A 27,493-nucleotide genomic window follows, 5' to 3' on the forward strand; every position below is an offset into this window, starting at 1 on the left:
TTCAGTGTCTATACCCAAGGGTGTTAGTGAGGCTCTCTCCAAACCTGAGTGGAAGACAGTTATGCAGGAAGAGATGGCAGTTTTGATTAAGAATCAGACATGGGACATTGTGGATCTACCAGAAGGCAAGGAGATAGTTGGATGCAGATGGGTTTACACAGTGAAATATAAGGCAGATGGAAGTATAGAAAGGTACAAGGCAAAACTTGTTGCAAAAGGGTACACACAGACCTATGGCATTGATTACTTAGAGACCTTTGCACCAGTTGCAAAGATGACCCTCGTTCGGATACTTCTTTCTCTTGCTGCCTCATACACTTGGCTCTTGTTTCAACTTGATGTGAAGAATGCTTTCCTAAATGGGGATCTACAAGAAGTGTATATGGATCTTCCTGCTGGTTTTTACAATGATATTGAAAAGGGAAAGGTATGCAGGCTTAATAAGTCACTTTATGGCTTGAAACAATCTCCCAGAGCATGGTTTGACAGATTCAGACAGGCCTTGATTGCTTTTGGCTACACTCAGACTCAATCCGATCACAACTTGTTTGTGAAGCGAAGGGGATCTTTGGTGTCAGTCCTAATTGTTTGTGGATGATATTGTTGTCACTGAGAATGATCTGAGTGAGATTGATAGTCTGAAAAAGAACCTACATAAAGAATTTGAAATTAAGGATCTTGGAGAACTGAGATACTTCTTAGGCATTGAAGTTGCAAAATCAAAACATGGAATTTTTATCTCGCAAAGGAAGTATGTCTTAGATCTTCTTCAAGAGACAGGGAAGCTTGGAACAAAGGCAATCAACACCCCTATTGATCAGAACCATAAAATCAATGCATTAGAAGGTGAACCACTAAAGGACATTGGGAGATATCAGAGACTTGTGCGACGACTGCTATACTTGTGTATGATAAGACCAGACATCTCCTATGCAGTAAGTGTAGTAAGTCAATACATGCATGCTCCACGAGTCCAACATTGGGAGGTAGTTGACAGGATTCTTGCTTATCTGAAGGGACACCTGGGCAGAGGCATATTGTTTACTGATCATGGACAGTTGAAACTAGAGGCTTATACAGATGCAGATTGGGCAGGATGCCTTGATGACAGGAGATCAACTTCAGGAGTGTGCACCCTAGTTGGGGGTAACCTTGTCTTGTGGAAGAGTAAGAAACAAACAGTGGTGGCAAGATCAAGTGGTGAAGCCGAATACAGGGCCATGGCATATGGAGTTTAAGAACTTCTCTGGATCCGTTCCCTATTAGAAGAAATTGGTGTACAGGCAAAAGAACCTATGATGCTATACTGTGATAACCAGGCAGCAGTTAACATTGCCCATAACCCAGTCCAGCATGACCGAACTAAGCACATTGAAGTGGATAGACATTTTATCAGAGAAAGGGTAACTTCTGGAGAAGTTTGTCTTCCATACATTGCTTCTGATCTGCAGCTCGCTGATGTTCTCACAAAAGGCATTGCAAAGAACAAGCTGGAGCATGATCTACGCAAGTTGGGAATGTGACATTTACTCCCAACTTGAGGGGGAGTGTTGAGTTGGTCTAGTTTGTTTTTATTTAGTTAGGAAGTTGTTGGGATTTAAGCCCATTAGTTTATGTTTTTTTAAGTTGTGACTGTTCAGCTTTTAGTAGTTGCCCTACTAAGGGCATCTTTGTAATATATCTTCTTTTTAAGTTAAGTATAAATATAATGAGAGGGGGCGGCTAGGGTTAAAATTTCACAATCCTGGTTGACTTCCTACTCTCTCATTCTTCTCCTTTCTTCTCTACTTTTGAAATCTTCATCTTCCCCCTCTTTCCTTCACAAGAAACTTGACTAGATCTGCAATTAGTGATTTCTCTTTGTTGAATCCTCATCTATAGTAGGACTAATTACATTCTCTACAACACAAGTTGTCTAATTTGTTGAACTTGCTAAATTCAGTCTTCTTGGGAGAAGGGTGTTCGACTCTAGGGTTTGGAGCCCTAATTTGGCTGGGGTGTTCTCTTGTAAATCCTTCTTACACTCTTTGTTGCTCACCTCCTCTTCTTCTCCTTTCCCAATCAAGGAAATTTGGTGCTCTCCCATTCCCCTAAAGTCAGTGCTTTTTGTTGGGAAGTGTTTCATGGATGTATTAATACCTGTGACATACTTCAAAGGAAAAGTCCAAACAGGTGTTTGTCCCCTAACTGGTGTGTCCTATGTAAGTTGAATGGTGAAGCTGCAACTCATCTTATAATCTCTTGCCCTTTTGTTAGCTTTATATGGGATTGGTTTGCTTCCCTCTTTGGTTGCATGTGGTCTTCTCCAAACAGATTGGATGGCTTATTTAGCTCTATCGGCATTAGTTACACTAAAAGGAGCGGTAAGATCATGTGGAGGTGACTAGATCATCAATATTGTGGGCTGTTTGGGAGGAAAAAAATGCAAGAATATTTGAAGAAAGAGAAAATAGCAAGGAAGCATTGATTGAAACAATAACCTTGAGAGTGGCACACTGGGCAAAAAGCATGAAGTTGTTCTCATATTTCTAGGTAGAAGATTTTTTTCAGGGTTTGGGGTGTTATTGCTGCCTTCTCATCAACAAGACAAATTTGTTGAGAATTGGTCTCCCCCAATAGACGGTTGGAAGAAGCTAAACTTCGACGGGAGCTGTGGGGAATCCGGGCCCATCAGGCATAGGAGGGGTTATTAGAGATGAAGATGGAAATATCTTTGCTCTCTACTCCAATCCAGTGGGAGATGGTGATGTGGCAAGATCAGAGTTCATCTGCTGCAGTATTTGGGGTGGAAAAGCAAAAGAACTGGGTATTAACAAACTGGTTATTGAGGGAGATTCGAAGACAGTGATAAATTGGATGTGAAAGGGTGAAGGGTGACATGGCATATAAGAAATGAACTCAGAAAGGGTGAAGGGGATCTCAAAGGATATATCGATCCAAGTGAGATGGGTGAAGAGAACTGCCAATAGCTTGGCGGTTAGCTTAGCTAAGCAAGGGGTACAAAGAATACAACTGTTTTGGGCACAATTGTAATTTGGGTTGGGTCAGCTTTCTAAAGCTGGGTTTCACAACTTTTGTTGTATCTATATTTCTTCTAATTAATGAAATCTTTTCTCTGTCGCTAATAAAAAAAATTGTAAGATTTTAACAACAATGTTGGCAACATGGATCATTAGAACCTTGATTAGTAATAGCATGAACTAATAGATCAATTACCTTTGGTTACCACCTGATGAAGATTTTATTGAGCTTAATTTTGATGGGAGCAACCAGGGCAACCTAGGTCTTTTGGGTATAGGGGGTGCTTTTAGAAACAAAGGACATGTTCTAGCACTATTCTTGGAACCATCCAGTGTGGGGGATTCAATTGGATCTCAACTTTTTTTTCTCTATTTCAAGGGGTACTGTTAGCAAGATAGATGAATTTTGATAAGTTGATCATTGAAGGGGATTCTAAGGTGGTAATAGGATGGTTAAAGGATATGGAGACAGTAAATGGGTTTATAGATTGAAAATAGAGAGGTTTAAATGGCTTACTATCAATATGGCTTAAAAAATTCAATGGGACTGAAGATTGGGTAATTTTAGATAATCCATAAAAGCCCTATAGGTCACACTTTAACAGCCTTGGCTAAGGGAAAATCTCTCACAAATTAGCTACAACAAGCGATGTCCAATCTGATTTATTTATTTATTTATTTTGAATAAAGCTCAATTAAAATGATCTTCCTTTCACAACCATGTTCTGAACATTTTGTTTTTTTGGATAATTGAAAAAGGAATTTATTAAGAAAATATGAGAATTGTTACAAACATCCCACTCAAAGGCACAAGGTGTGACCTCCCTTAAAAATGTGAAAAACCACATAGCGCTATAAATAAAGATTAAAAGGTAGCCCAATACAAATGTTCCCTCATAACCCCTTGTTTAGCAAGGATAATCTGTCGTGGCATTAATAGACTCGCCAACCCAATGTACACTAACATTCATATTTCTGGCCTTCATTGAGAGGTTCTTGTAGCATTAAATGATTGAGAGTTTGGATCTGTTAACCAACCCACAATGATCTTGGAGTCTTCTTCAATTTGAAGGTTCTCAACACCAAGTTGATTAGCGATCTATGTTAGACAGTGCATGCCCTTAGATTCAATCAGATTGATGTACAAATACATTTATTATAAATGAATAAAATTACATTATTGTTCCATGTTGATATTGGTATGTTTTTGTGTAATTACCCCTTAAAATATACACTTATGAGACTCGTGTTAGTTTAGAGTGTTCTCAATCGTTGGATGCACTTGGGGAGTTTATCATGCCAAGATTGACACTGGTGTGTTGCCAAAGAAGTTGGGGCAACTTGTCTCAGCTGCTATGGTTAGACCCGAAGCACATGCAATGTGTGTTTGGATTAAACATTGAACCCGAACCATTTTCCAGTTATACCCTAGACCTTGGAGATTGATGGGTAAAACTAAAAAGTTACACATAACCTCTAAACTTGATTATGGTATTGCACTAGGTGTTGGATTGGGCTGTCTTTGATATGCCAATCAATGAGATCCATTTAGGGTCAAAACCTAGGTATGTTTGGACAGTCTGAGAATTCATCTAAGTGGATGATCATAGTGATAGGATCGGCCCCTTTATCGGACAAAGTGAATGGTAAATCAATGAGATCCATTTAGGGTCAAAACCTAGGTATGTTTGGGCAGTCTGAGAATTCATCTAAGTGGATGATCATAGTGATATCGGCCCCTTTATCGGACAAAGTGAATGGTAAGGTTTATACTCTCTCTGATAGAAACATAAACTGTCGGCAATGGATTTCAACTATGTTTGAGATTTAGTTTTGCAAATATATATATATATATATATTAATGTTTTACGAAAAATATTTGCAAAAGGTTTTAGTTCTCGGGATCCATCTGAGTAGAGAATGTGACATTGCACCTTGTAGTCAGGGAGAGGTCCTTCCCTGTCGGGGCAGTGCTGTAATCATTATGGGTCGAGAGGTTAAGTGTAAGAGACCATTACAAGGCTGATTACTTTATGGGTTTTATCTTACTTAAGTCCATTATCCTTGGATCTTCATAGGATGGATGAATCCAATGATCATTTAAGTGTAAATGTTGGGCACATATTGAGCCCATAGTAATGTGCTCAGGGGTTCACTGCACTTAGCAGTCAATTCGGTCAAGCCTTTTCACAGAGGCTAGGCTGAACCCATGTGGACTTATGTGAGGTCATTGTGGGGTCCCACACCATACAAATCAGGCCTAAGTTGGCCATGCAACACCCTTGGGTCGTGAGCCTTATAGCTGATGGGCCTAAAGCCCATAATTAATATGATTAATTCAGCTAGTGTGCCATGAGGAGAATCTAGGTATGGAGAACCTAATCTTATACAATGATTTAAAAGGCGCACCTCAGGCGCATAGGCGATGCACATTTCAGGGTAGGCACCTCGCCTAGGTCCTAGACACAACCCTTTCAAAAGGTGCATGCTTGGTGTGCGCCTGGTGCGCCTTGTGCCTTAGCCTAGGCGTGCACCTTTTGAAACTTTGATGCTTTTTTACTTTTTTTGTGTCTAGCGACAAGGCTGGGGGCTTTGCCCCTGGACCCCCGTGCCACCCCCCTTGAGGCAAGCCCAAACAAGTCCACATGAGGTCTTAAATTTTTAGTTCTTACACAAAAAATAATGTTTTTATAGTTTTAGTTGCTTTTTAAGAAGACATTTTATTAGGATGAATGAATGAACATTACCAAATAGGGGGTTCTCGAAGCTTTGGTGAGTGAGTGAAGCGAGCAAACCAGAGCGGAGTATAACTCCCTATTTGGTAATGTTCATTCATTCATCCTAATAAAATGTCTTCTTAAAAAGCAATTAAAATTATAAAATCGTTATTTTTTGTGTGAGAACTAAGAATTTAAGACCTAACGTGGACTTGTTTGGGCTTGCCTCGAGGGGCGTGGTACAAAGGTGGCTTGTAGAATTAGGAATGTAATATGTTTTACATCACATTAGCTACTTGAATTAGTGCAACTGAGAAAAAAAAAGAGATTGTGGGTTTTATATGCTTGAAAATGTTTTATATATTTGATTTTATTTTTAAATTCTCATTTGAATATGCTTTACATGTTATATTTATGTATTTTTATATTAGATAATAGGTTTTTTAAAACATTTATTTTAAAATTAACGTATATTTTTATTAATATTATATTTAATAATTTCTTGCATTTTTTTGAAAATTTTGGCATTTGTTTTTGATTTTTAGCCTTTTTTTTTATTTTTGCGCCTTGCTTAAAAAGGCACATGCCTCGCCTTGTGCCTTGCACCTCAAGCGCAAATTGACCCTTGCGCCTTTTTTGCGTCTTGCGCTTTTAAAACACCGATCTAATAAGAAGATAAGGTATATCTCTAATTAGAGTCCATATTTGATTTAGATCTGGATTATAGTTCCATACGAGATTATAAAAGAGGAGGGAGCGGACCATTCCAAGACAACTTCATATTATTGTAGTTTCTGTTTTGCACCCTTTTGTCTCCTTGTTTTTTCCCAGTTCGACATCATCTATCTGGGACTGATTTAGTTCATTTTTCCTCTGATTTTTGCAAGAAAAATGTAGGGAATGTCAGGCTCATCATCCTTAGTTCGATCCAAATAGTTGGATCTCAGTTTTGCTGAAAATTGTGTTGATAAATCAACTTCACCTAAACATTGCGCCATATTCAGTGGATGCTGGTTTTAGGACCGATTTGGGTGTGAACTTCCGCCTTGGAATCTACATGTGTGGTATGTGTATCATTTATACATCTCCCTCTTTGTTTGGTTTCAAATCTGGTCCTGTTCGGTGCAAGGCCGATCTCAAAAAATGCAGTTTTTCAAAACATAGGGAATTTGATTCCTTGAAAGACTAGGAAATGTTTGAAATTTCGCCCAACCATCTAGCATGGTTCAGCCATCCATATGATGGATCCTAACCCTTCCAACAATCTGAATACCTTGTAAAGCTGCCAACAACTCAACCCTATTTGAGTCTCCTATTCCCACTGGGCCCGAGTACAAGGCTAAAATATTACAGTCCTCATCTCAAAAAACCCCTCCTATTATTGGAGGGGCTTGGATTGCCTTGACTGCTTCCATCAAAATTCAGTTTTACACAACCTTTTGGTCATAGTTGTCAATGCGACACCTAGGTGACAAGGTGCCCTTGGAGGCTTGCCTCGCCCAGTTGCCTAGTAGTTCTGTGCACTATGTTATAAAATGTTTTTATATTTTTAATTTTTTGACATTATAATTATAAAATAGGCATTACTAAACTAGAATACTCATTTTATGTGTTTATGTACTAATTTCTTTTTATTATTTTCTTATTTGTTAGGGTTTAATCAACATAAACATTGTTAAATGTTGTATTGAACCCATGGTTCAAAGTATTGATACACCTTTGTGTATCGGCAGAGGTGCATCAATACTTATAACACCCAATGTTCAAAGTATCGGAAATGCCAAGTGTATCGTTAAGGCAATTTTAAGAGACGTATCGAGATACGCCTTGGATACACGTGTATCGGAGAAAAACTAAGATACGCATAGATACGCTTGGAAACACTATAAATACTTTAATAAATCATAAAAATACATCAACAACACTAAATATATGACCTCATTGAGGTGTATATACATTAAATTAATATATTTTAATGGTTTTATGAAGAAATAAATTATAGCTAATTATAATCTCATTAAAAATCCTATGCTTAACTATAATTCATAAATTATAATTGTTAAGTTTTAATGTTTTATGGGATGAGAAAAACCCAACTCTCCTATCCAACCATAAAACATGCATTGGCACAACTTCTATGTGAAAATATAATTAATAATTATTTATTATTCATTTCCAAAAGTTATAAAAAACAAATAAACATTATAAACTATATTCAAAAAAAGTTATTAAAGAAGAAATTTCAATTGCTTTGTGGATATGATAGATCATCCATAGAATTATGATATATTCAATCATTGTGATCAAATGATAAAATATAATTTATTAATTATTTATTTTTAATTCTAAAAACATAAATATAAAAAAAATATTAAAGAAGAAATTTCAGTTGGTCTATGCATATGATAGATCATCCATAGAATTATAATATATTCAATTGTTGTGATCAAATGATAATATATAATTAATTGTTATTTATTTTTTTAAATTTAAAAATAAAAAATAAAAAATATATATATTAAAGAAGAAATGTCAATTGCTCTATGGATATGATAAATAAATCCATAGATGTAAAACATATTTAGTCTTTATAGACTGAGAAAAAAATTACATTTTTTTTGTTAATTTATATTTTCCCCAAATATCTTCATGAAATTTCCATAAACCTACTGATAACACAAAAAAAAAAAAATTGTGATTTTGAATGTAAGAAATGTAGATCAACATAAATTTAAACATTCAACCAATGAATTGCTCTTGTTAAGATGCACCCTTTGATATTAGGGAGACTTGTTCATTTTTTTGAAAAATTCTTGCATTTCTTTCCTCCCAAATTGTCCAAAGTGCAACTGCTCTGATACATTTCCACATGATCCTTCCTCTTTTTGTGGGCCATACCAAGATTGAAGGATCGAAATGTAGACTTACATTAGTGGGCAAACTCCACCTGCATCCAAATAAGGCAAAAATCCAATACCATATAGCAACAACAAAGGAGCAGGAAATTAGTAAGTAGAAGCAGTCCTCACCATTAGCTTTGCAATGAATACACCAGTTAGGGGACAAACACATAAAAGGTTTCTTCTTCTGCAGAAACCTTTTGGATGGGGGGGGGGGGGGAAGAACAAAGGGCCTTCAAAAAGAAGGCTCAAGAGAACGAGCCTTTTGGATGGGGGGATCAAATCCTCTTGTCTGACTGTAAAGGATCCAAACAAGCATTATCAAGAACCAAAAGAAGTTGAGAAACATCACCAAATTCAGCATCCCTCAAGCCCCAATAGAACCCAAAATCCCAACTTAAAGACAAAGGCAAAAAGGGGGAGGGGAGAAAATTTGACACAACCTTATTCTTAAACAAGGAAATAGAGTAGAGAGAAGGGAAAAGGTCTCTCAGGGCCGAATTTCCCACCCAGACATCTTCCCAAAAGAGAACAGAATTCCCTGAGCAAACATTGTACCTGACAAAGTTTAGAAATTGGGGAAGGATGCTCTGAACATTTTGTTTTTGAACACCTAAAAGCTTCTTTGAAACTGTCGAAAGGAGAGAGCATTCTTACAGTTGCTGATGTTACAATGAAATTATACCAAGTTGAAATATAGTATGGTACCTATTAGATTAGATTGTAGGAGGAAGAAGGAAGAGGTGTGAAGAGAGGAGAGAAGGAAATTGGGGAAAACAGTGGAATAGGCTTAAATGCCAGCTTATTCCATATTCTTTACTATTTTAAGAACAGTATAATTACACTTGTTCCTTACTTTCTTTATGATCTAGTGTATCTTGAATTCATTATGTTATGTACTCTGAATACATTTACCTACATTTTCAAAAATCAGCTTGTACAAAAACTAAGGAATTTCATAAACAGCAAAAGAAAATATAGAAGATTTACATCTTGAAAAACTGGAGTTATCGATGGTGACCAAATCAATTGATTTTTGTACAATGTAGATGATGTTAATTTGGTACTAATTATGAAATGTATAAACTTGTGGGGTAAATTGTTAAAATCTCCATATAGAAGTAGCTAGCACAAAACTTGAATTGACTCAAATAAATTAAGCACATGCCTCTTCCTTTAGTATTGAATGAATTTTTCTGATGTTGCTCTTATTCTTTCTAGAGTTAAAACATGTCTTTTAACTGTGAATTAGCAATAGTGGTTTATTTTATTACTTGCAGGATGCACTTATAGCCATTAAAGGTGGTCGCATTCCTCCTCCTGGAAACTTGCCATCTTTTGAAGAAATTAAGGAAATTCTAGGTTTTAATGCTTACTCTGAAGAAGAAGAGCGTTATGTTACCAACATTGATAATCTTTCTCTGCAGAGAGGTTAGTCAACTTGTATCTTTTATTTCACAATACCCAAGTTATTGTTGAAGATCTTTGATCAATTTGGAATTTGGCTTCAGCAATTTGGTGTTGCTGGTGACCAAAATCATGGAAAAGTGATATGATCAACGAGGTGCATCATTTGATTTCATGGCATATTACCAGGTTAAACACAGATAGTCAGTCTGAAAAGCACAAATCCCAAATTAAAACCAACTATTTGAATATTAGCCCAAATGGATATGCTCTTCTCTTCCTAATTGTTTCAAGTATAGGTTCTTTACTATCAAGCAGCAATACATGCAATATACAGCAGAGCAAACCAGATGTTATTGGAGAAAGTGGTCAAAGTCGGCAGGATCCTGTCATTGAAGTGATAACTCCTGATGTGTACAATAACTATGGTGTAGATGGTCCAAGGGGTCCATTCTCTGGGATTTGGTCCCGCACATTAAGAGTGAAGATCACCGGAAGGGATGGATTTGAGAAACTTGATATCAGGATTCCTGTATGTTTTCCTATCCTCTTGGGTGAATTACATTCATAGCTTCATGACAGAACCATGAATGTTATACACATATTGATATTCTCTTTAAATTTAAATGGTTTAGGTATATGGTAAAACATCTGCATATGGTGACTTTTTGTCTAACTGATGCTAGTATATATGTTGAACAAAAAATAACCCAATCAAATGATCCAATATGATAGATGCACCTTTTTTTTGAATTACCTATTTTCTTTTAACTCCATAAATTATGCATTAAGGAAGGAGAAAAAGGAGTACATAGATGTAAATCAGTCTTCTAATATCAAGATTAAACTTAGTGATTAGCAGAATAGAACAGATCTGAATAACAGTATAAGAGAGGAAGATGGCAAAGAGAAGTGGTAAGAGAAGAAGTCAAAATTAATCACCCTTCTCCTCTAACCCTATTTTATTAATCTCTAAAAATTGATGATGACAAGTATACCCTTAAGTGGGCGGCCAGCTTGGCAGTTACATATAGAAAATAAAATAAGAACAAATAACATGCCCATTAAGTGAGGCCCATCAACATAAATAAAAGATAAAATAAAGGATATCACACAAAAGGCTGTTAGGGCCCATTCGGCCCGGTCTCTTTACACTCCCCCTCAAGCTGAGCATAGATGTCAATCATGCCCAACTTGCTTATATAGTGTGTCAATTTCTCCCTGGGAACTCCTTTGGTCAAGATATCAGCCAATTGCTCTTCTGATGTGATAAATGGTAAACAAACTTCTCTTGAAGAGACTCTTTCCCTTATGAAATGCCTATCAACCTCAATGTGCTTAGTTCTGTCATGTTGAACAGGATTATGTGCAATGTTGATAGCAGCTTGGTTGTCACAATAGAGCATCATTGGTTTCTCGTAGTCCACCCCCAATTCCTCTAGAAGGGATCGTAGCCATAGTAGTTCTGACACACCATGAGCCATTGCCCTGTATTCTACTTCAGTTGAGGATCTAGCAACTACTGATTGTTTCTTACTCCTCCAAGACACAATATTCCCAGCAACCAGAGTACAATAACCAGAGGTGGACCTTCTGTCATCAATACATCCTGCCCAATCTGCATCAGTAAAGGCTTCCAGATTCATGTGACCATGCTTAGCAAATAGAATACCTTTCCCTGGAGTACTTTTCAAGTAGCACAGAACCCTTTCTGCAGCAGCTAGATGAGTATCTCTGGGAGAATGCATAAACTAACTGATAACACCGATTGCATAGGAAATATCTGACCGAGTCATGCAAATGTATAACAACTTCCCAAGCAGTCTCTGAAACACTCCCTTATTAGACAAAAGTTCACCATCTGTGGCAAAAAGCTTATGATTAGGATCATAGGGAGTGGAGATGGGTTTAGCTCCAAGTTTACTAGTTTCAGCAAGAAGATCAAAGACATATTTGCGCTGAGATATGAATATACCATCCTTAAATCGAGCAACTTCAATGCCCAGGAAATACCGAAGATCTCCCAAATTTTTGATTTCAAATTCAGAGTTGATAAATGCTTTTAGTTTATTGACCTCTTCAATGTCATTACCCGTAACCACAATATCATCAACATAAACAATCAAGAAAGTCACCAGAGAGTCATTTCTCTTCAAGAACAGTGTATGATCATATTGTGTTTGAATGTAGCCAAAAGAGACAAGAGTAGTTCGAAATCTCTCAAACCAAGCCCGAGGAGATTGTTTGAGACCATAAATAGATTTGTGTAGTTTACACACCTTGCCTTTCATTTCTTTCCCATACACTCCTGGAGGTAGAGACATATAGACCTCTTCATGCAGTTCTTCATTCAAGAAGGCATTTTTAACATCAAACTGGTGTAGGGGTCAGTCAAAAGTAGCTGCTAGAGAAAGTAAAACCCTGACTGAAGTCATCTTAGCTACAGGAGCAAATGTCTCAAGATAGTCAATGCCATACATCTGGGTGTAACCCTAGCAACCAATCGAGCCTTAAACCTCTCAACAGAGCCATCATAGTGATATTTAATAGTAAACACCCATTTACAACCCACTGGTTCCTTCCCTTCTGGCAAGTCCACAATATCCCAGGTATGATTTTTATGCAATGCATCAAGTTCGGTCATCATAGCTTCCCTCCATTAAGCTTGAGATAAAGCTTCCGATACAGACCTGGGTAACACATGGGAAGAAACAGAGGCAAGAAAAAAGTAGTAGGAAGGGGAGAGAAGGTTGTAAGATAAGTGTTTGGAGATACACTTATCTCCTTGCCCTTACGAAGAGCAATAGGAAGGTCAAGATCTGGAACAGTCTGAGATGGGTCAGTAGTAGACCTGTTCATGGGCCAGGTGGCCCGACGGGCCAGCCGGCCCCCGGACAGGCTTGAGCATGTGTTTTAGCCCGCTGGCTTGACATCGGGCCTAAAAGCCCGAGCCCGACTATTTTACAGGCAGGGCTCGGGATTTGTTAAAAAAGCTCGACCCGACCCGACTTTTCCTAAACTACCTAACCCTAACCTTAAATACTTAAATTTTTTCTTTTCATTCTCCTTTCTCACTCACTCTCAGAAGCGACTCTCATTTCTCCCTCTCAACTCTCAGAACCGGTGAACCCAATTACACCTGTGAACTCAGTCACCGACGGCCGACTCCACCAGAACTAGTCATCTCTCTCTTTGGCGGTGATCTCTCTCTCTCTCTCCCTCTCCCTCTCTCTCTCTCTAGTTGGTACCGTTTTCATCTTTTTTCTTCTCATTCTCAGTTTTCTCTCTTCTTAGAACTAGGTCTTCTATCTTCTTAGTTCTCTCTTCAGTCGGTGCCACCAGAACTCAGGCGCACCGTTTTCATTCTGCTAACTCAGGCACCGCCGCACTGGCGGCTGGCACCACCAAATCTAGATCGTCTCTCTCTCTCTCTCTCTCGAGCGGTGAGCTCTCTTTCTCTCTCTCTCTCTCTCTCTAGACGGCATTGTTGTCATCTATTTTCTCACTTTCTGGGTTTCTATTCTCTCTAAGACTCCCAGGAATCGGTGAACTCAACAGGCACCATTCTCTCAGACGGCATCGGCGCTCAGACTCCTAGTTGGTACCGTTTTCATCTTTTTTCTTCTCATTCTCAGTTTTCTCTCTTCTTAGAACTAGGTCTTCTATCTTCTTAGTTCTCTCTTCAGTCGGTGCCACCAGAACTCAGGCACACCGTTTTCATTCTGCTAACTCAGGCACCGCCGCACTGGCGGCTGGCACCACCAAATCTAGATCGTCTCTCTCTCTCTCTCTCTCTCGAGCGGTGAGCTCTCTTTCTCTCTCTCTCTCTCTCTCTAGACGGCATTGTTGTCATCTATTTTCTCACTTTCTGGGTTTCTATTCTCTCTAAGACTCCCAGGAATCGGTGAACTCAACAGGCACCATTCTCTCAGACGGCATCGGCGCTCAGACTCCCAAGTCGGGCTTCGGGCTTGGGCCCAGACTTAGGGCTTTTTTGAGGGTCGGGCTCGGGCCCAAGTTTTAGGCCCGTTGGTCGGGTCGGGTCGGGCTCGGGCCTAAAAAGTTTATGTTAATAAAGAGCAAAAGCTCGGCCCGAGCCCAGCCCGACCCATGAACAGGTCTAGTCAGTAGAGGGCTGACCTATTTCCTCAGGAATGATGGGAGTGGCAAGATGTTCTTCTGAAGGAGTGGAAACAACCTACACATGTCTGAATCTCTGCCTTTGGTACCACCTTTGGAGAGCAGGAGCAAAAGCAAGAGGGGGAGAAGGGACATCAGGGGTAGGTCCAGTGGAAGAGGTGGACACCCCATGATCGGACTCACAAGGGATGGGAAGAGGAACAACTGGAGACATAGCAAAGTACTCATCAGATCTCTCCCCCTCAGGAGGAATACTAAAGAAGGGAGTCAACTCTGCAAAGGTGACATCTCGAAATACAAAGCGGGTGCCACGAACTGGATCAAAACAGCAATAACCCTTCTGTGTGGAAGCATATCCCAGAAACACGCACTTATGAGTCTTAGGTTCAAACTTGTGCCTTTGGTGACTATGAATATGCACATAGCAAGTACACCCAAACACACGGAGAGGAAGAGAAAAGAGATTCTCATCCGGGAAGAGAAGACTAAAATGGGTTTTAAAGCCAAGGACCCAGGAGGGCATACGGTTTATTAGAAAGGTAGCAGTAAGAACAACATCTCCCCAAAACTTTATAGGGACATGGGATGCAAATAAGAGGGATCTGGCAGCCTCAACCACATGTCTGTTCTTTCTTTCCGCCACCCCGTTTTGTTGTGGAGTGTATGAACAAGAACTTTGATGAGTAACCCCAAAAGTTTCAAGATAGGTGGAGAGGGTTCTCTCAAAATACTCCTTAGCATTGTCAGAGCGGAATATTTTGATACAAGTATTAAACTGGGTGAGGATGAGTTCATGAAAATTTTTCACAATAGCTGGTACTTCATCCCTGGATTTCATGAATCCAAGTGTAACGTGAATAATCATCAATAAAAAGGATAAAGTACTTGTAACCCCCCATGGTTGGCATGTGATATGGCCCCCACACATCAAAGTGAACAATATGGAAAGGAGAAAATGATCTTTTATTGCTAATTGAATAGGAATGTCTACAATGCTTTGCCAGCTCACATGATTCACAATGAAGACTCGATAAAGACACTCTTTTAAACATATCTGGGAACAGATGACTCAAAGCAAAAAATGACAAGTGACCAAACCAAAAATGACATAATAAAATTTTGTTAACAAACTCTGACACGACTGACTCTAAGGCCACTCCATGAGGTGGTCCCAAAGCTTGATTTGGTGTGTCCAGCAAGTATATTTTGTTCGCCTCATGGCCACTCCCAATCATCCTCCGAGATTGCAGGTCCTGAAAAACAAAATGAGTGGGAAAGAAAGTTATGCTGCAATTCATTGACTTCGTTAAGCTACTAACAGATAAGAGGTTTGTGTTAAGCTTAGGGACATGAAGAACAGAAGATAAGAACAGGGTGTCAAAGGTCTTTATATCACCTTTACCAGAGATGGGGGCAAGGGACCCATCGGCAAGGGATATTTTCTCTTTCCTAGAGAGGAGGTGATATGAGCAAAACAGGTTAGATGCTGGTCATATGGTTTGATGCACAAGTACCCGAGTGAGCAAAAGCCGATGAAGATGATGTACTGTTGGAAGGGTGAGTTGAAGAAATCGTAGCTTCCAGGTGATTTAGGAGCCTCCCATACTTCTCAAGATTCAGCTTCATTGCAGCCAACTGCTCAATAGTTGATTTTTCTTCACTTTCCTTACTTCCTCCTCCAGGCACTGTAGCAGCATTAGTAGTCTTGGATTTTCCCACCTGACTGCCCTTCTTAGGGTTATTATTGTTCTTAAACCTATTAGGAAGAAGTTCAGGATGAAGCTTCCAGCAAGTGTCTTTTGTATGTCGTGGTTTCTTGCAATATTCACACATCTGCTCTCTTTTCTCAGTAGGGCCCTTGGGTTTCATTCCCACAAGTGCAAAATGTTCTGTAGATGGACTCTACAACTGCACCTGCCGCCTACTCTCCTCACTACTTATCATAGCATATGCCTATGAAAGAGTAACCTCATCCCTGGCCAAAATGTTTTGTCTGATAATATCAAACTCAGGGTTGAGTGAGAAACTCTTATCTCCACTAGCTTTCTATACATTTCAGCATCCTTTTTACTCTCCCATACCACTGTCTCCATCACATCAATTTCTTGCCATAGGGATTTTAGTATAGAGTAGTAGATTGCCACTCTTCTCCCCCTGTCTCAGGTTCTTCACATCACTTTTCAATTTGTATGCTCTGGCTACATTCAGTTTTTGTGAATAGGTCTCAGTTACATTGTTCCATATCTCCTTAGCCGAAGACATCCAGAGATAGTGTTCGCTTATATGGGGTTGCATAGAGTTGACTAACCATCCTATAACAGTATAGTTCTCTTGCATCCATCTTTCAAATTTAGGGTCTGTCTCTTCAGGTTTCACCTTGCTGCCTGTGAGATACCCGAGTTTTCCTCTACTACAAACATAGATTTTTATAGATTGTGCCCAAACAAGATAGTTCGTCCCATCTAGCTTAATTGTGGTAACACCAGTCAAAATGGAATCTACTGAAGTGGGTCCAGAAACTGGCGCCTGCTTGAACTCACTTCCGTATGCCTCCATTAATCAAACGGAAATCATAGAACAGAAAATTTTGACTATGTAAACTTACTTGAAGTCAAACCAGAACTTGGGTGCTTCTAAAACTAGGGTTTTGCTCCGTCCAGCACAGAGCGCCACACTAACCCAAATTCTTCCAAACCTGAACCGCCCTCCTTTAGCAGTCACAAGACACCTTCCAAGCACAGAGTGCCACACCCAAGCTTCACTTTTCCTGGAAACCTTGAAAATCTCTAATTGGCTAGGGTTTTGGGCAGTAGCAAAACAACATCACTTCTTAGCAAAATCTGGTCAGAACTAAACTCTCCAAACCCTTCTACCAACTAGGCAAGTGATTCTCTATACTATAGAGAACCTATCTCTCCATACACTCCTGATTTTAGAGTGTACAGGAACAAAGAAAAAAGAAGGAAGAGGAATTGAACTCACTTCCGTATGCCTCCATTAATCAAATGGAAATCATAGAACAGAAAATTTTGACTATGTAAACTTACTTGAAGTCAAACCAGAACTTGGGTGCTTCTAAAACTAGGGTTTTGCTCCGTCCAGCACAGAGCGCCACACTAACCCAAATTCTTCCAAACCTGAACCGCCCTCCTTTAGCAGTCACAAGACACCTTCCAAGCACAGAGTGCCACACCCAAGCTTCACTTTTCCTGGAAACCTTGAAAATCTCTAATTGGCTAGGGTTTTGGGCAGCAGCAAAACAACATCACTTCTTAGCAAAATCTGGTCAGAACTAAACTCTCCAAACCCTTCTACCAACTAGGCAAGTGATTCTCTATACTATAGAGAACCTATCTCTCCATACACTCCTGATTTTAGAGTGTACAGGAACAAAGAAAAAAGAAGGAAGAGGAATTGAACCTGCTCTGATACCAAGATGTAAATCAGTCTTCTAATATCAAGATTAAACTTAGTGATTAGCAGAATAGAACAAATCTGAATAACTGTATAAGAGAGGAAGATGGCGAAGAGAAGTGGTAAGAGAAGAAGAAGTTGAAATTAATCACCCTTCTCCTCTAACCCTATTTTATTAATCTCTAAAAATTGATGATGACAAGTATACCCTTAAGTGGGCGGCCAGCTTGGCAGTTACATAAAGAAAATAAAATAAGAACAAATAACAGGCCCACTAAGTGAGGCCCATCAACATAAAATAAAAGATAAAATAAAAGATATCACACGAAAGGCTGTTAGGCCCCATTCGGCCCAGTCTCTTTACACTAGCAAAGCTGAGAGAATGAAAAGGTAGAAATTTAAACCATGTTAGTTGCATTATAGATTTTTTTTTATTGGAAACGGTAGCTTTCATTGATTTATGCTGCATTTGGCATTCTTTATTTTAAGGACTTATCTCCTTTTTGCAGTAAAAACGCCCCATGAACAATGAATTTTTAGCTACAAAAAGGAGGCAAGTCCTTAAAATAAGGAATGCCAAAGGTAGCCTTAGTAAAGGAAACATGCAATTCCAAACACTCTCAGCATGAGTGTTGACCATATTTTATCCCAAGATTTATAGTACAGCCCAAAAAAAATATTTCCCTTTAAGTCCCTTGCTTTGCCAAAGTATTGGCGACACTATTGGCTGACCTTGTCCAAATAAAGATTACTCAAGCTTCCCTTGCTAAGCAATAAATCTCCCTTATCTGCTGTCTAAACATCCATGCCCCATTAGTTGCATTAAAGATAAAGATCAAAAAGTCTTGGTAAATGATGAGGAAATCAAATAAAGATGGAAAAATTATTAGATGAACAATAAGGAAAGGGTGTTAATAGAGGAGAATATAGCAATATTGGTAGTTTAAAAATAATACGTACCTTTGTAGAGTTATACTTATTGAAGTAAAAGAGGCACTAAATAAGATAAAGAAGGGAAAGGTGTTAGGACTTGATGGGATTCCAATAGAAGTGTAGAAAGGTATGGGAGAAGTAGGCTTGTTATGGCTAACTAAGCTATTTAATAAGAAGTGAAAGAAAAGAAGATTTTATGATTGGAGAGACAACAGTATGGTGCCTATATTCAAGGAAAAAGGTGATGTACAAAGTCGTAATAACTGTAGGAGGATTGAACTCATGAGCCACACTATGAAACTTTGGAAGAGGATAATTGAAGGAAGATTATGACTTGAAACAAATGTAAAAGAGAATCATTTTGGCTTTATGAAATCAACCATGGATGCTATATTTCTTTTGAGATGATTGATAGAAAAGTTCAGAGAGAAGAAGAAGGGTCTTCATATGGTGTTCATTGATCTAGAAAAGGCATATGATAAAGTTCCTATAGTGTTAATATGGATGGTGGGTCTTAGAAAAGAAATGGGTGCAAAGTAGGTATGTAGACCTAATTAAGGATATGTATGAAGGGGTAACAACTAATGTTAGAACTCCAGTGGGAGAGACTTTAGAGAGTTTATAGTTACAATGGGTCTTCACCAAGATTCAACACATTCATATGTACAAGGACAAAACTTACAATTATCAAAAAAAAAAAAAAGATTCAGCACTGATCCGTTATTTTTTTTTGAAGATAACTAAATTAAATTAAAATAGAAAAAGGATACAAGAAAAGGTGATAAGCAATCACCCAAATGAAAAAGATAAAAACACCCATAGACTTCCGACTAAAGCTTAAGACACCCAGATAGGCCAAACCAGACACACAAAATCAAACCCCATACAATGCTGAAAGAAACAACACATAACAACAAACAAGCACAAATCGTACCCAAAACAAAACAAAAACCACCCCCACCCGATACCCAATACAAGCCCCAAAGAATGCCAGATCAGCAAATCTAAATTGTTAATTTTTTTATTGCCATCTTCCTGTTGTCTTCTGGCTGCACTTCTGGATTTCCTTACTTTCTTGTTAGGTCCAAGGCCAAACATTCCTCCTTTTATCCTTAAAAAAAACCTTTGAAACTGGTATTTGTTGTTGCGCTCTCTTGCTCTTCTGAGTTTTGAATCTTCTAGTTGTATTTAAGGTTCCAACGGCTTCTTCCACCTCCCCCTTAACATTTCTGTCCCTAACCATAATACCCTCCCTCTCCATATCCTCTTCCTCCTCCTTGATGTTATTCTCATCGCCTCCATCAGGCTTTTCCACCCCTTGATTTATTAAATTAGCCTGAAAGGACAGTAAACAGCATTTTTACAGCTGTTGAATTGGATCCTTAATCACACTTTTTGAACAGGCCTTCGGCTTACATCAAACTGAAAGAACTCTTACTCCATATCACTTAAATCCGGAAATACAATCTCATATCTATTTTCTTTATTGGCTCGATTGTGCAATTAAGAGTCAAAAGAGGAAAACCCGGGCTCATGCAAGGGATAAAGTATCCCATGTCCATTATTGGAAAAAAACGTGGATTTATAGTCTACCAGGGTCCACTCACGTAGTTCATTTTTTTACTTTTATAAGAGAGGAACATTTTGGGTTTAAATTGGACAACCATAAATTAGAAGATTCTTAAATTAAAACAAAAAGAAAAAAATATCTTTTTTCTTGTCAACTTCAGGTGATTTAAGGGCAGTTTTTTCCAAAAATATATGAGAAAATATACAAAATATCTAAAACATGGGGGTAGAAATGCCAAAATCCCTATATTAATTTGTTTCGCTCACAAAACATCCATAATGATAAAAAGATTCATACTAGATTCATGCAAAGCTAGTTAACTACATAAATAAATGAATGTAAATGCATTTCACTCTCAGATACATATATTAGTATTTTGTAAAATGCATCAATGTCACATGTACATGTGCACATCCAGAAATTATGAGACTTGGATTCAGCACCTGTTGGCCTTCATATTGCATATATAATAATTAGAATGCTTCTGCAGCCTTGTATGAAATCATATGCTCTGCATTCTCATGTTTAAGTGCAACTTTGTAATATAAAAACCATGTTATGGAAAAGGCATAATTTTGCTTTTACAGGCTGGGTTCTTGGATGGAATCACCAATATTGTTCCAGGTACTACTTTTTAACTGTAAAATGAATGCAAGTGATTGATTTTTCGTACTTCAGGAATTGAGGGAAAAAGTAACCTTTCTATGTTAAACAGCTTTGGGCGGTGTAAATATCAAGGCGTTATTAGATGATGCAGTTGGAGAAACCGGAGGAAAGTTGTTGGATTTTAATGACTCAGTAGGTGACAGGATTCAAGTTTTTCTGGAATGAATCATTACATTAATCTATTGTGAACTTTAGCTTAGCATGAAACAGGTAAGATCTCTAGGTTGCACAACTGTGTTAACTGATAACTGAATATATGCTTTGGAGCCAATAAAATGAGATAGCTGTTAAGTAACAATAGTCCATTTTAGTTCTGAAATTTACAGCTTCGATTCGTCTTTTAATCATTGTTTCTTGATTCCAATCCTATACAGACAAGATAAACCTTAATCTAACAGGAGGAATTGGAATTGGTCCAGAATCCTTTATTTGTGTCTATTATATCTGGAAATTTCAGGACGTTAAAGCGATAGGTTATGCGGATTTGAATTCCTTTTTTTTTCAAACACAGCCTGATGGTATTAATTATTAAGTATAATGTAAAGGTCAGTTTTGGAAGGGTTGGACTGGATACGAACCTGACCTTTGGCATTTTTTTGCACAACTGTGTTGTCACACTTGCCAGCTGGATATTTTACCATTACAGATGACATCAGTTTGGTGCATTCCATAATAAAGGATGAAAATGGCATTTTTCTTTTTAGTATAGTCATGCCACATAGAAGGGTGAGCAAATGGGTACATTCTACTTGAAGGCTAATGGAACCAACCTTGAACAGACCAAACCCAATTTCTTACCAGGTAGGATCTCCTTCCAAACTCTTTGAGCCAACCCCATTCAGGCCGGTTCTAGGGTCTTGGGGTTTACTCTACCCAAACTGACCCAGAGAACTGGTCCTGGTTGGCCTTGGTAAAGCAGGTCTTGGAATCGAATTTGCTTCACAAAATACTGTCTAATATGTAGAGAGTAGTATTTAAAAAATTTAAATCATAATGATAAGGTTTGAACTATAAATTACTCAATTTATTATTACTATTATTATTATTATTATTATTATTATTATTGAAAATAAAGTTTTTAGAGAACAAATTCCAATCTTGGAACCACCAAGGCTAACCAACCCTAGAACCAATCTTGATAGGGTAGGATACCGTTCCAAATTTCTGGAACCAACCCCACCCCTGCTCACCCCTACTGCTCTTTATATTATACTAAGTGTTTAGGAAATACTGTTTTAGATCATTAAGAACATGGAGGTTTGACCATAAAACTGATTCAGCAATTTTAGAAAATACTGTTAAGTGTTTTGCTTCCACCATGGAGTGGGTTAATTAGTAGCACTAGGGGTGACCATGGGCCAGTTTGGTTTGGTTTAATGGCAGAATCTAGAACCTACGTTGTAGGGGTTGAGCCTAGGTTTTTGGAATCAGAGCCTATCCTGTAAAGGTCGGTTTTGTCCTTGGCAGTTACAGGGTTGATTTTAAGGTCTACCAATGGAACCCGTTTTTTCTTTTAAAAAAAATGAAACATGTTTTTTAAAAACTTGATTTTCAATAAATATAATATATAGTTTAAAACTTATATTATCTTTATTGATAAAATTGAGTAATTTAATATGTAGATTTTCATAATACATTAATACATGATTCAAAACTATACCACTATAGTTTAAATTTTGTAAATATTAACTTTTGCATTACTTACTATACACATTCCAATATTAAAATGGAAAAAAAATGATTAAAACACTTAAGTAGATCAATGGTCAAGTGAAACTATGGCCTTTGTAACTAGACCTATTCACGGGCCGAGCTTTGGGCCCAACTTTACACTATCTTGGGCTCGGGCTTCAAGTTGGGCCCATTAGAATTTTGACAAAATACCAAGTTTGGTTCCACTATGACCAACCAAGGCTAGTTCATCGGGTTGGTTTAGATACGGTAAACCTTTAGACCTTGGAACCAGCTTGGTGGGGTCAGTTCCAAGAATTTAAAACCAGATCCTACCCTATAATAAATTGAGTGTTAGTGCAAGTTTAGTTGCATAAATGGAATCAATTTGCCCACAATAGTTGCATTCTGTATGGAATCGATTTCCATATATTTTGGTGTCATATTTTCAACAAATATCTTCTTCTTCCTTTTTTTGGGTACCTTGTCGAAGGGTTAAATGATCAAATTCTAAATCCCAACTCTTAAGTATCAATGTGTCATAATCTCACAGATTCAAAGTGTTACACTACCATAAAGCAGATGCACAAAAATTATTTAGAATTTAGAAATTTAATGTTAGAACCTATAAGTAACAATTAATCATAAATCTAACAAGTAATTAAATAAATTATATGATTTAAGAAATAGCAATCATTAATTACCCAAATAACCAATTATCCATCATATATACTTATTTAATCACAAATTTAAAATTATTTAATTTAACAAAAAAATTCATAAATTTACAAATAATTATCTATAATTATGTTCACATTCAAATTATAGATTATCATGTGAAATATATCATTTCCTTTTATTTTTTAACATATTTTAATATTGTTACAAATTCTTATTAATTGTTTTAAACACTTTGCCAAGTGTTATCCAATCCAATTAAACAATTAACAATTATTGAATCAAATAATTATGTAAAATTTGTAATTATTTAATCAAACACTTTTTCTATATATTTTTAAATATTTTTTTTTCAAATAATTATTTTGCATGTTTCATTCTAAAAATTAAACAAATATTTTTTGAATGGCTTCATTGACATCTATTATTTATATTCTAAAATTAATAATTATTTTAATAATTATTTTGCATGTTTCATTTTAAAAACTAATTAATTATTTATTTTATTCAAATATTATTTTTCATGTTTTATTCTAAAAATTAAATTAAAATTAAGAAAAGTAAATATGTAATAGAAAAAATTGAATGGACTTATGGACATAATAGATCAAGTAATTATTTTTCATGTTTCATTCTAATTTTTTAAAAACTAAATATTATTTATTTTTATTTAAATAATTATTTTGCATATTTTATTCTAAAAATTAAATTAAAATTAAGAAAAGTAAATGTATAGTAGAAAAATTGAATGGGTTTATGGACATAATAGATCAAGTAATTATTTTTCATGTTTCATTCTAATTTTTTAAAAACTAAATAATTATTTATTTTTATTTAAATAATTATTTTGCATATTTTATTCTAAAAATTAAATTAAAATTAAGAAAAGTAAATGTATAGTAGAAAAATTGAATGGGTTTATGAACATAATAGATCAAGTAATTATTTTGCATGTTTGATTCTAATTTTCTAAAAACTAAATAATTATTTATTTTTATTCAAATAATTATTTTGCATGTTTTATTCTAAAAATTAAACTAAAATTAAAAAGTAAATATGTAACAGAAAAATTGAATGGATTTATGGAATATGGATATAATAGATCATCCATATATTTACTGTAAATATTTATTATTAGAATTCATATCATAGCAAAAAATTAGAGAAATAAATAAATATTTATAATCTAAAAAAATAAATTAATTAAAATTTTCACATGATATTTGAATATATTGATGTATGGAATTATGGACTATGTTAGATCTACCTTATCTCTACAACATACTCAGCCTATAGGGTTATAAAATTAAAGAAATATATATATATATAATTATTCTGAAAATTAAAAATAAAAAAATTAATTATTTAGAAAAAAATTCAATTGATCTATGGACATTCTGCAAGTAGATCACAAAAAAACCTAAAATTTTCATTTTTTTTCTAGATTTTTTACTATTTTGGAATTTCTTCAAATATTCACAAAGATCTACATATAACATCAAAATAAGTGGGATTTTTTGCAGAAGAATAGTAGATCAACATACATAAAGATGTTTTTAAGCATCCAAACTAAAAAAAAAAACCCAAAAACATTGGCTGAAAGTGTAAAAGATTTTGAAAAAATATACCTATTTTCGCTCCTTTTTTTACAAACTTGAAAAACTTGTTGAATTTTTCAATTTTGTAGATGTTTTGATGGATTTTTGCTAGTCTCTAGGAAGGTTAAGAAGCTTTCTGGAGGGTTGGGAAAAGAAAGAGGACCTCTGGAATGGGTTTAGAAGCCCTCTTTCGAAGGTCATTTTTATTTGCGTTTCTGTAATAGTAAAATCGTCATGTACCAACCGATATACAACCGAAACTCATTGAAACATTCCGATACGTGGCCGATACGGGGTTGATACACCTTCAACATGACAAAAGAAAATGGTACCATTAATTTAGTACTGTTTCCCATGCCGGTAATCCGAAGAAACAATACATATTGACTGACACGTAACAAAATTTTGAACCATGTCCCATATTCCCAAGTATAGAGGATCCAAACACGGTCTTTACCTAAAAGATTGCCCTTTTTTGAATAAAAAAAAAAAAAAGGATTGGAAAGTCCACAACCATTTCATTTGTAAATTACTTTTGGCATCCTGCTAGTAGCCTAATGATGTTAGATAAAACACTGCTGCTGAGCAGTTACTGAGTTTAGATCTATTGTGGTGATTTTGTGTTTAGATCTATTGTGAGTCTGTGTGAACATAGTTGCAGTACATTCATGCGATTGCCCGGTGCCTAACGAGGCACACGCCAATGACAGAGACAAAATCCAAGACAGTTTTTTAGTGTCTCTCGGTCTAACCTTTTCTCTTATATGCACAATTGATTTGATTTTTTATTTTTTATTTTTTGCTCAAATTAGCTAAACTTGGGCTAGGTCAAACCAACTAGCCATTTTTTAACATGCCTTTTGTACTATCATATAAACCACATTAAATGAAGTACCAATTTGCAAGAGAAAAAAATGCCCTTTCTGTCCCATTTGGATAAGCCAACAGAGGCAATAAATGCATGTGATAACATGTTTAAAGCTTGGCAAGATGAGGGAATGTCTCCTCACTCCTGTGCCTCAAGGGATGTCTCTTGCTGCAAGGTGCCAACTGGCTGGTTGATAAGGCCTCTATAAATCCCGCCTGCACTAGGGTTTTGGATGTCTCCCCTCCCCGGACTACTGTATAACCCATGGAGAAAAAAAAGGATGTCTCTTGGTTTTTGGTTTGGCAATGTAATCAATATGTCTCTTGACTGCTACCCTAATGAGCTAGACTTACAGGAGATGTCTTCTACCCTAATGAGCTAGATTTACAGATGTCTTCTACCCTAACTAGCTAGATTTACATTTTCTTACTAACCTAGGCTGGTTCATTTGAGACTTTGATCCAATCAAAATTATTTTTTAAGCTTGATGAGAGAGAGAGAGAGAGGAATTCTGAAAACTAAGTGCTTTATATATAACATAAATATAGGGATGCAAATGAATCGGATCGGATTCAAATTGGGATAGATTCAAATTAGATTCGATAGATATGATTTGAATTCAAATTCTAATTCGTTGGATTTTATATTCATTGGTTCGAATTCGATTAAGATCATTTCATCGTATATCTTATACATATCTGATTCAATTTGATTGAGCATTTTCGATTCAAATATCATCAATTTAACCTATAACCTGTGCACTATCAGCAATTTAACACACTTCTAGAAATGAAGAAAATAAAAATCTCATACTCACTTTTATGTCTTTTCAAAAAAAATGATTATGGACTCTCAGATCTGGAAATGAAGAACAAAAAATAAGTGAGGTGTGACCATGCGAGGTGATCTTGGTGGATTTAGAAATGAAAAAAAAAAAAAAACAAATAGAATAAGGGAAACAAAGGATTACTGGCAGCGTTTAGATGGTTGACTGGTTGAGACGTGTATGCGAGGCAATTGGTGACTGGCGATGGTGAAGACTGAACGGCAAGTCGCAACTGACGACCGGTGATGGTGGCAGTCAGCAACATAGCAACATAGTGGCGGCTAGGGTTCTTCAGTTCTTCTCAGGTTTGGAAGTTAGAACAGATAGAAGAATAAGAGAATGGGTCTTGGATAAGGTTTATTTTCCCCACTGTTTTAAAAATCGGACCAGACTGGTCGGACCGGAAAAACCAGGAACCGGTCACCTATGTTTTTCTCTAAAATCATTTTTTCCCTCAAAACAGTTGATTTTGGTCAGCAAACTGCTGAACCAGCCTGTTAACCGTTCAAACGGTTTTGACCGTTTTCTAATTTTTTTATTTTTTTATTTTTTTGTCAGAACGGGCCACCCATTCGGGTCGAACGGTCAGACCATTCGAACGGTAACCGGACCCCTGACCGGTTCGATCACCAGTTCGTTTTTAAAAACCATGATTTTCCCAAATCCCATTGTACTTTTGCTCGGTGATAGGGTTTATTACTTTACTTTTAAATTTCTAATTTTAAACTTTTATAATTAATAAAATTATATTATATTATTTTTGAAACAAAATATTAAAATGGGGTACAAGTGCTATTTTACAATAATTATAAAAATAATATTATATATATAATATTATGTGTTGTGTGAAACGTCAAATTGGATCGGATTTTTTCGGATCAAATCAGGGGGTGATTGGAATTCGATCTGAATTCTAAACGGATCCAATTTCGCAAGACACACTTAAAAGCACAATATGTGAATTACGGGGAGACTTTTCTTCTTGATAGAATATACCAATCCAATGCTTGGTGCAAGACTATGATCAATCAACAGTTCATTGTAATTTGCTTGTTATCATCAAAACACATGCTTGTGGTGCAGAT

The 27,493-nt window shown here is 36.6% G+C and overlaps 1 protein-coding gene and 1 long non-coding RNA gene across 2 annotated transcripts in view; one reads left to right on the plus strand and one right to left on the minus strand.

Annotated features, from left to right (window-relative positions):
* The window catches only part of LOC148873229 (Phosphoenolpyruvate carboxylase family protein), a 56,050-nt gene extending 34,985 nt beyond the window's left edge, over positions 1–21,065 (plus strand). Inside the window, exons 5-8 of the mRNA XM_088964418.1 lie at positions 9,918–10,068; positions 10,344–10,576; positions 20,689–20,725; positions 20,817–21,065. Of these exons, the coding sequence (XP_088820544.1) occupies positions 9,918–10,068; positions 10,344–10,576; positions 20,689–20,725; positions 20,817–20,932 (537 nt within the window). The 3' untranslated portion in view covers positions 20,933–21,065. The remainder of the gene's footprint in view (positions 1–9,917; positions 10,069–10,343; positions 10,577–20,688; positions 20,726–20,816) is intronic.
* On the minus strand, positions 19,245–26,711 carry LOC148873230 (uncharacterized). Its single transcript, XR_016104965.1, has 3 exons — positions 26,553–26,711; positions 26,400–26,440; positions 19,245–19,867 (listed from the first exon to the last, which is right to left on the minus strand). It is a non-coding gene; the product is annotated as an uncharacterized LOC148873230 (long non-coding RNA).
* Between the last annotated feature and the right edge of the window lie 782 nt (positions 26,712–27,493).

The sequence above is a fragment of the Nelumbo lutea genome, chromosome 1 (assembly GCF_056320005.1).
Source record: "Nelumbo lutea isolate HS-2025 chromosome 1, American lotus-T2T, whole genome shotgun sequence".
Taxonomy (NCBI): domain Eukaryota; kingdom Viridiplantae; phylum Streptophyta; class Magnoliopsida; order Proteales; family Nelumbonaceae; genus Nelumbo; species Nelumbo lutea.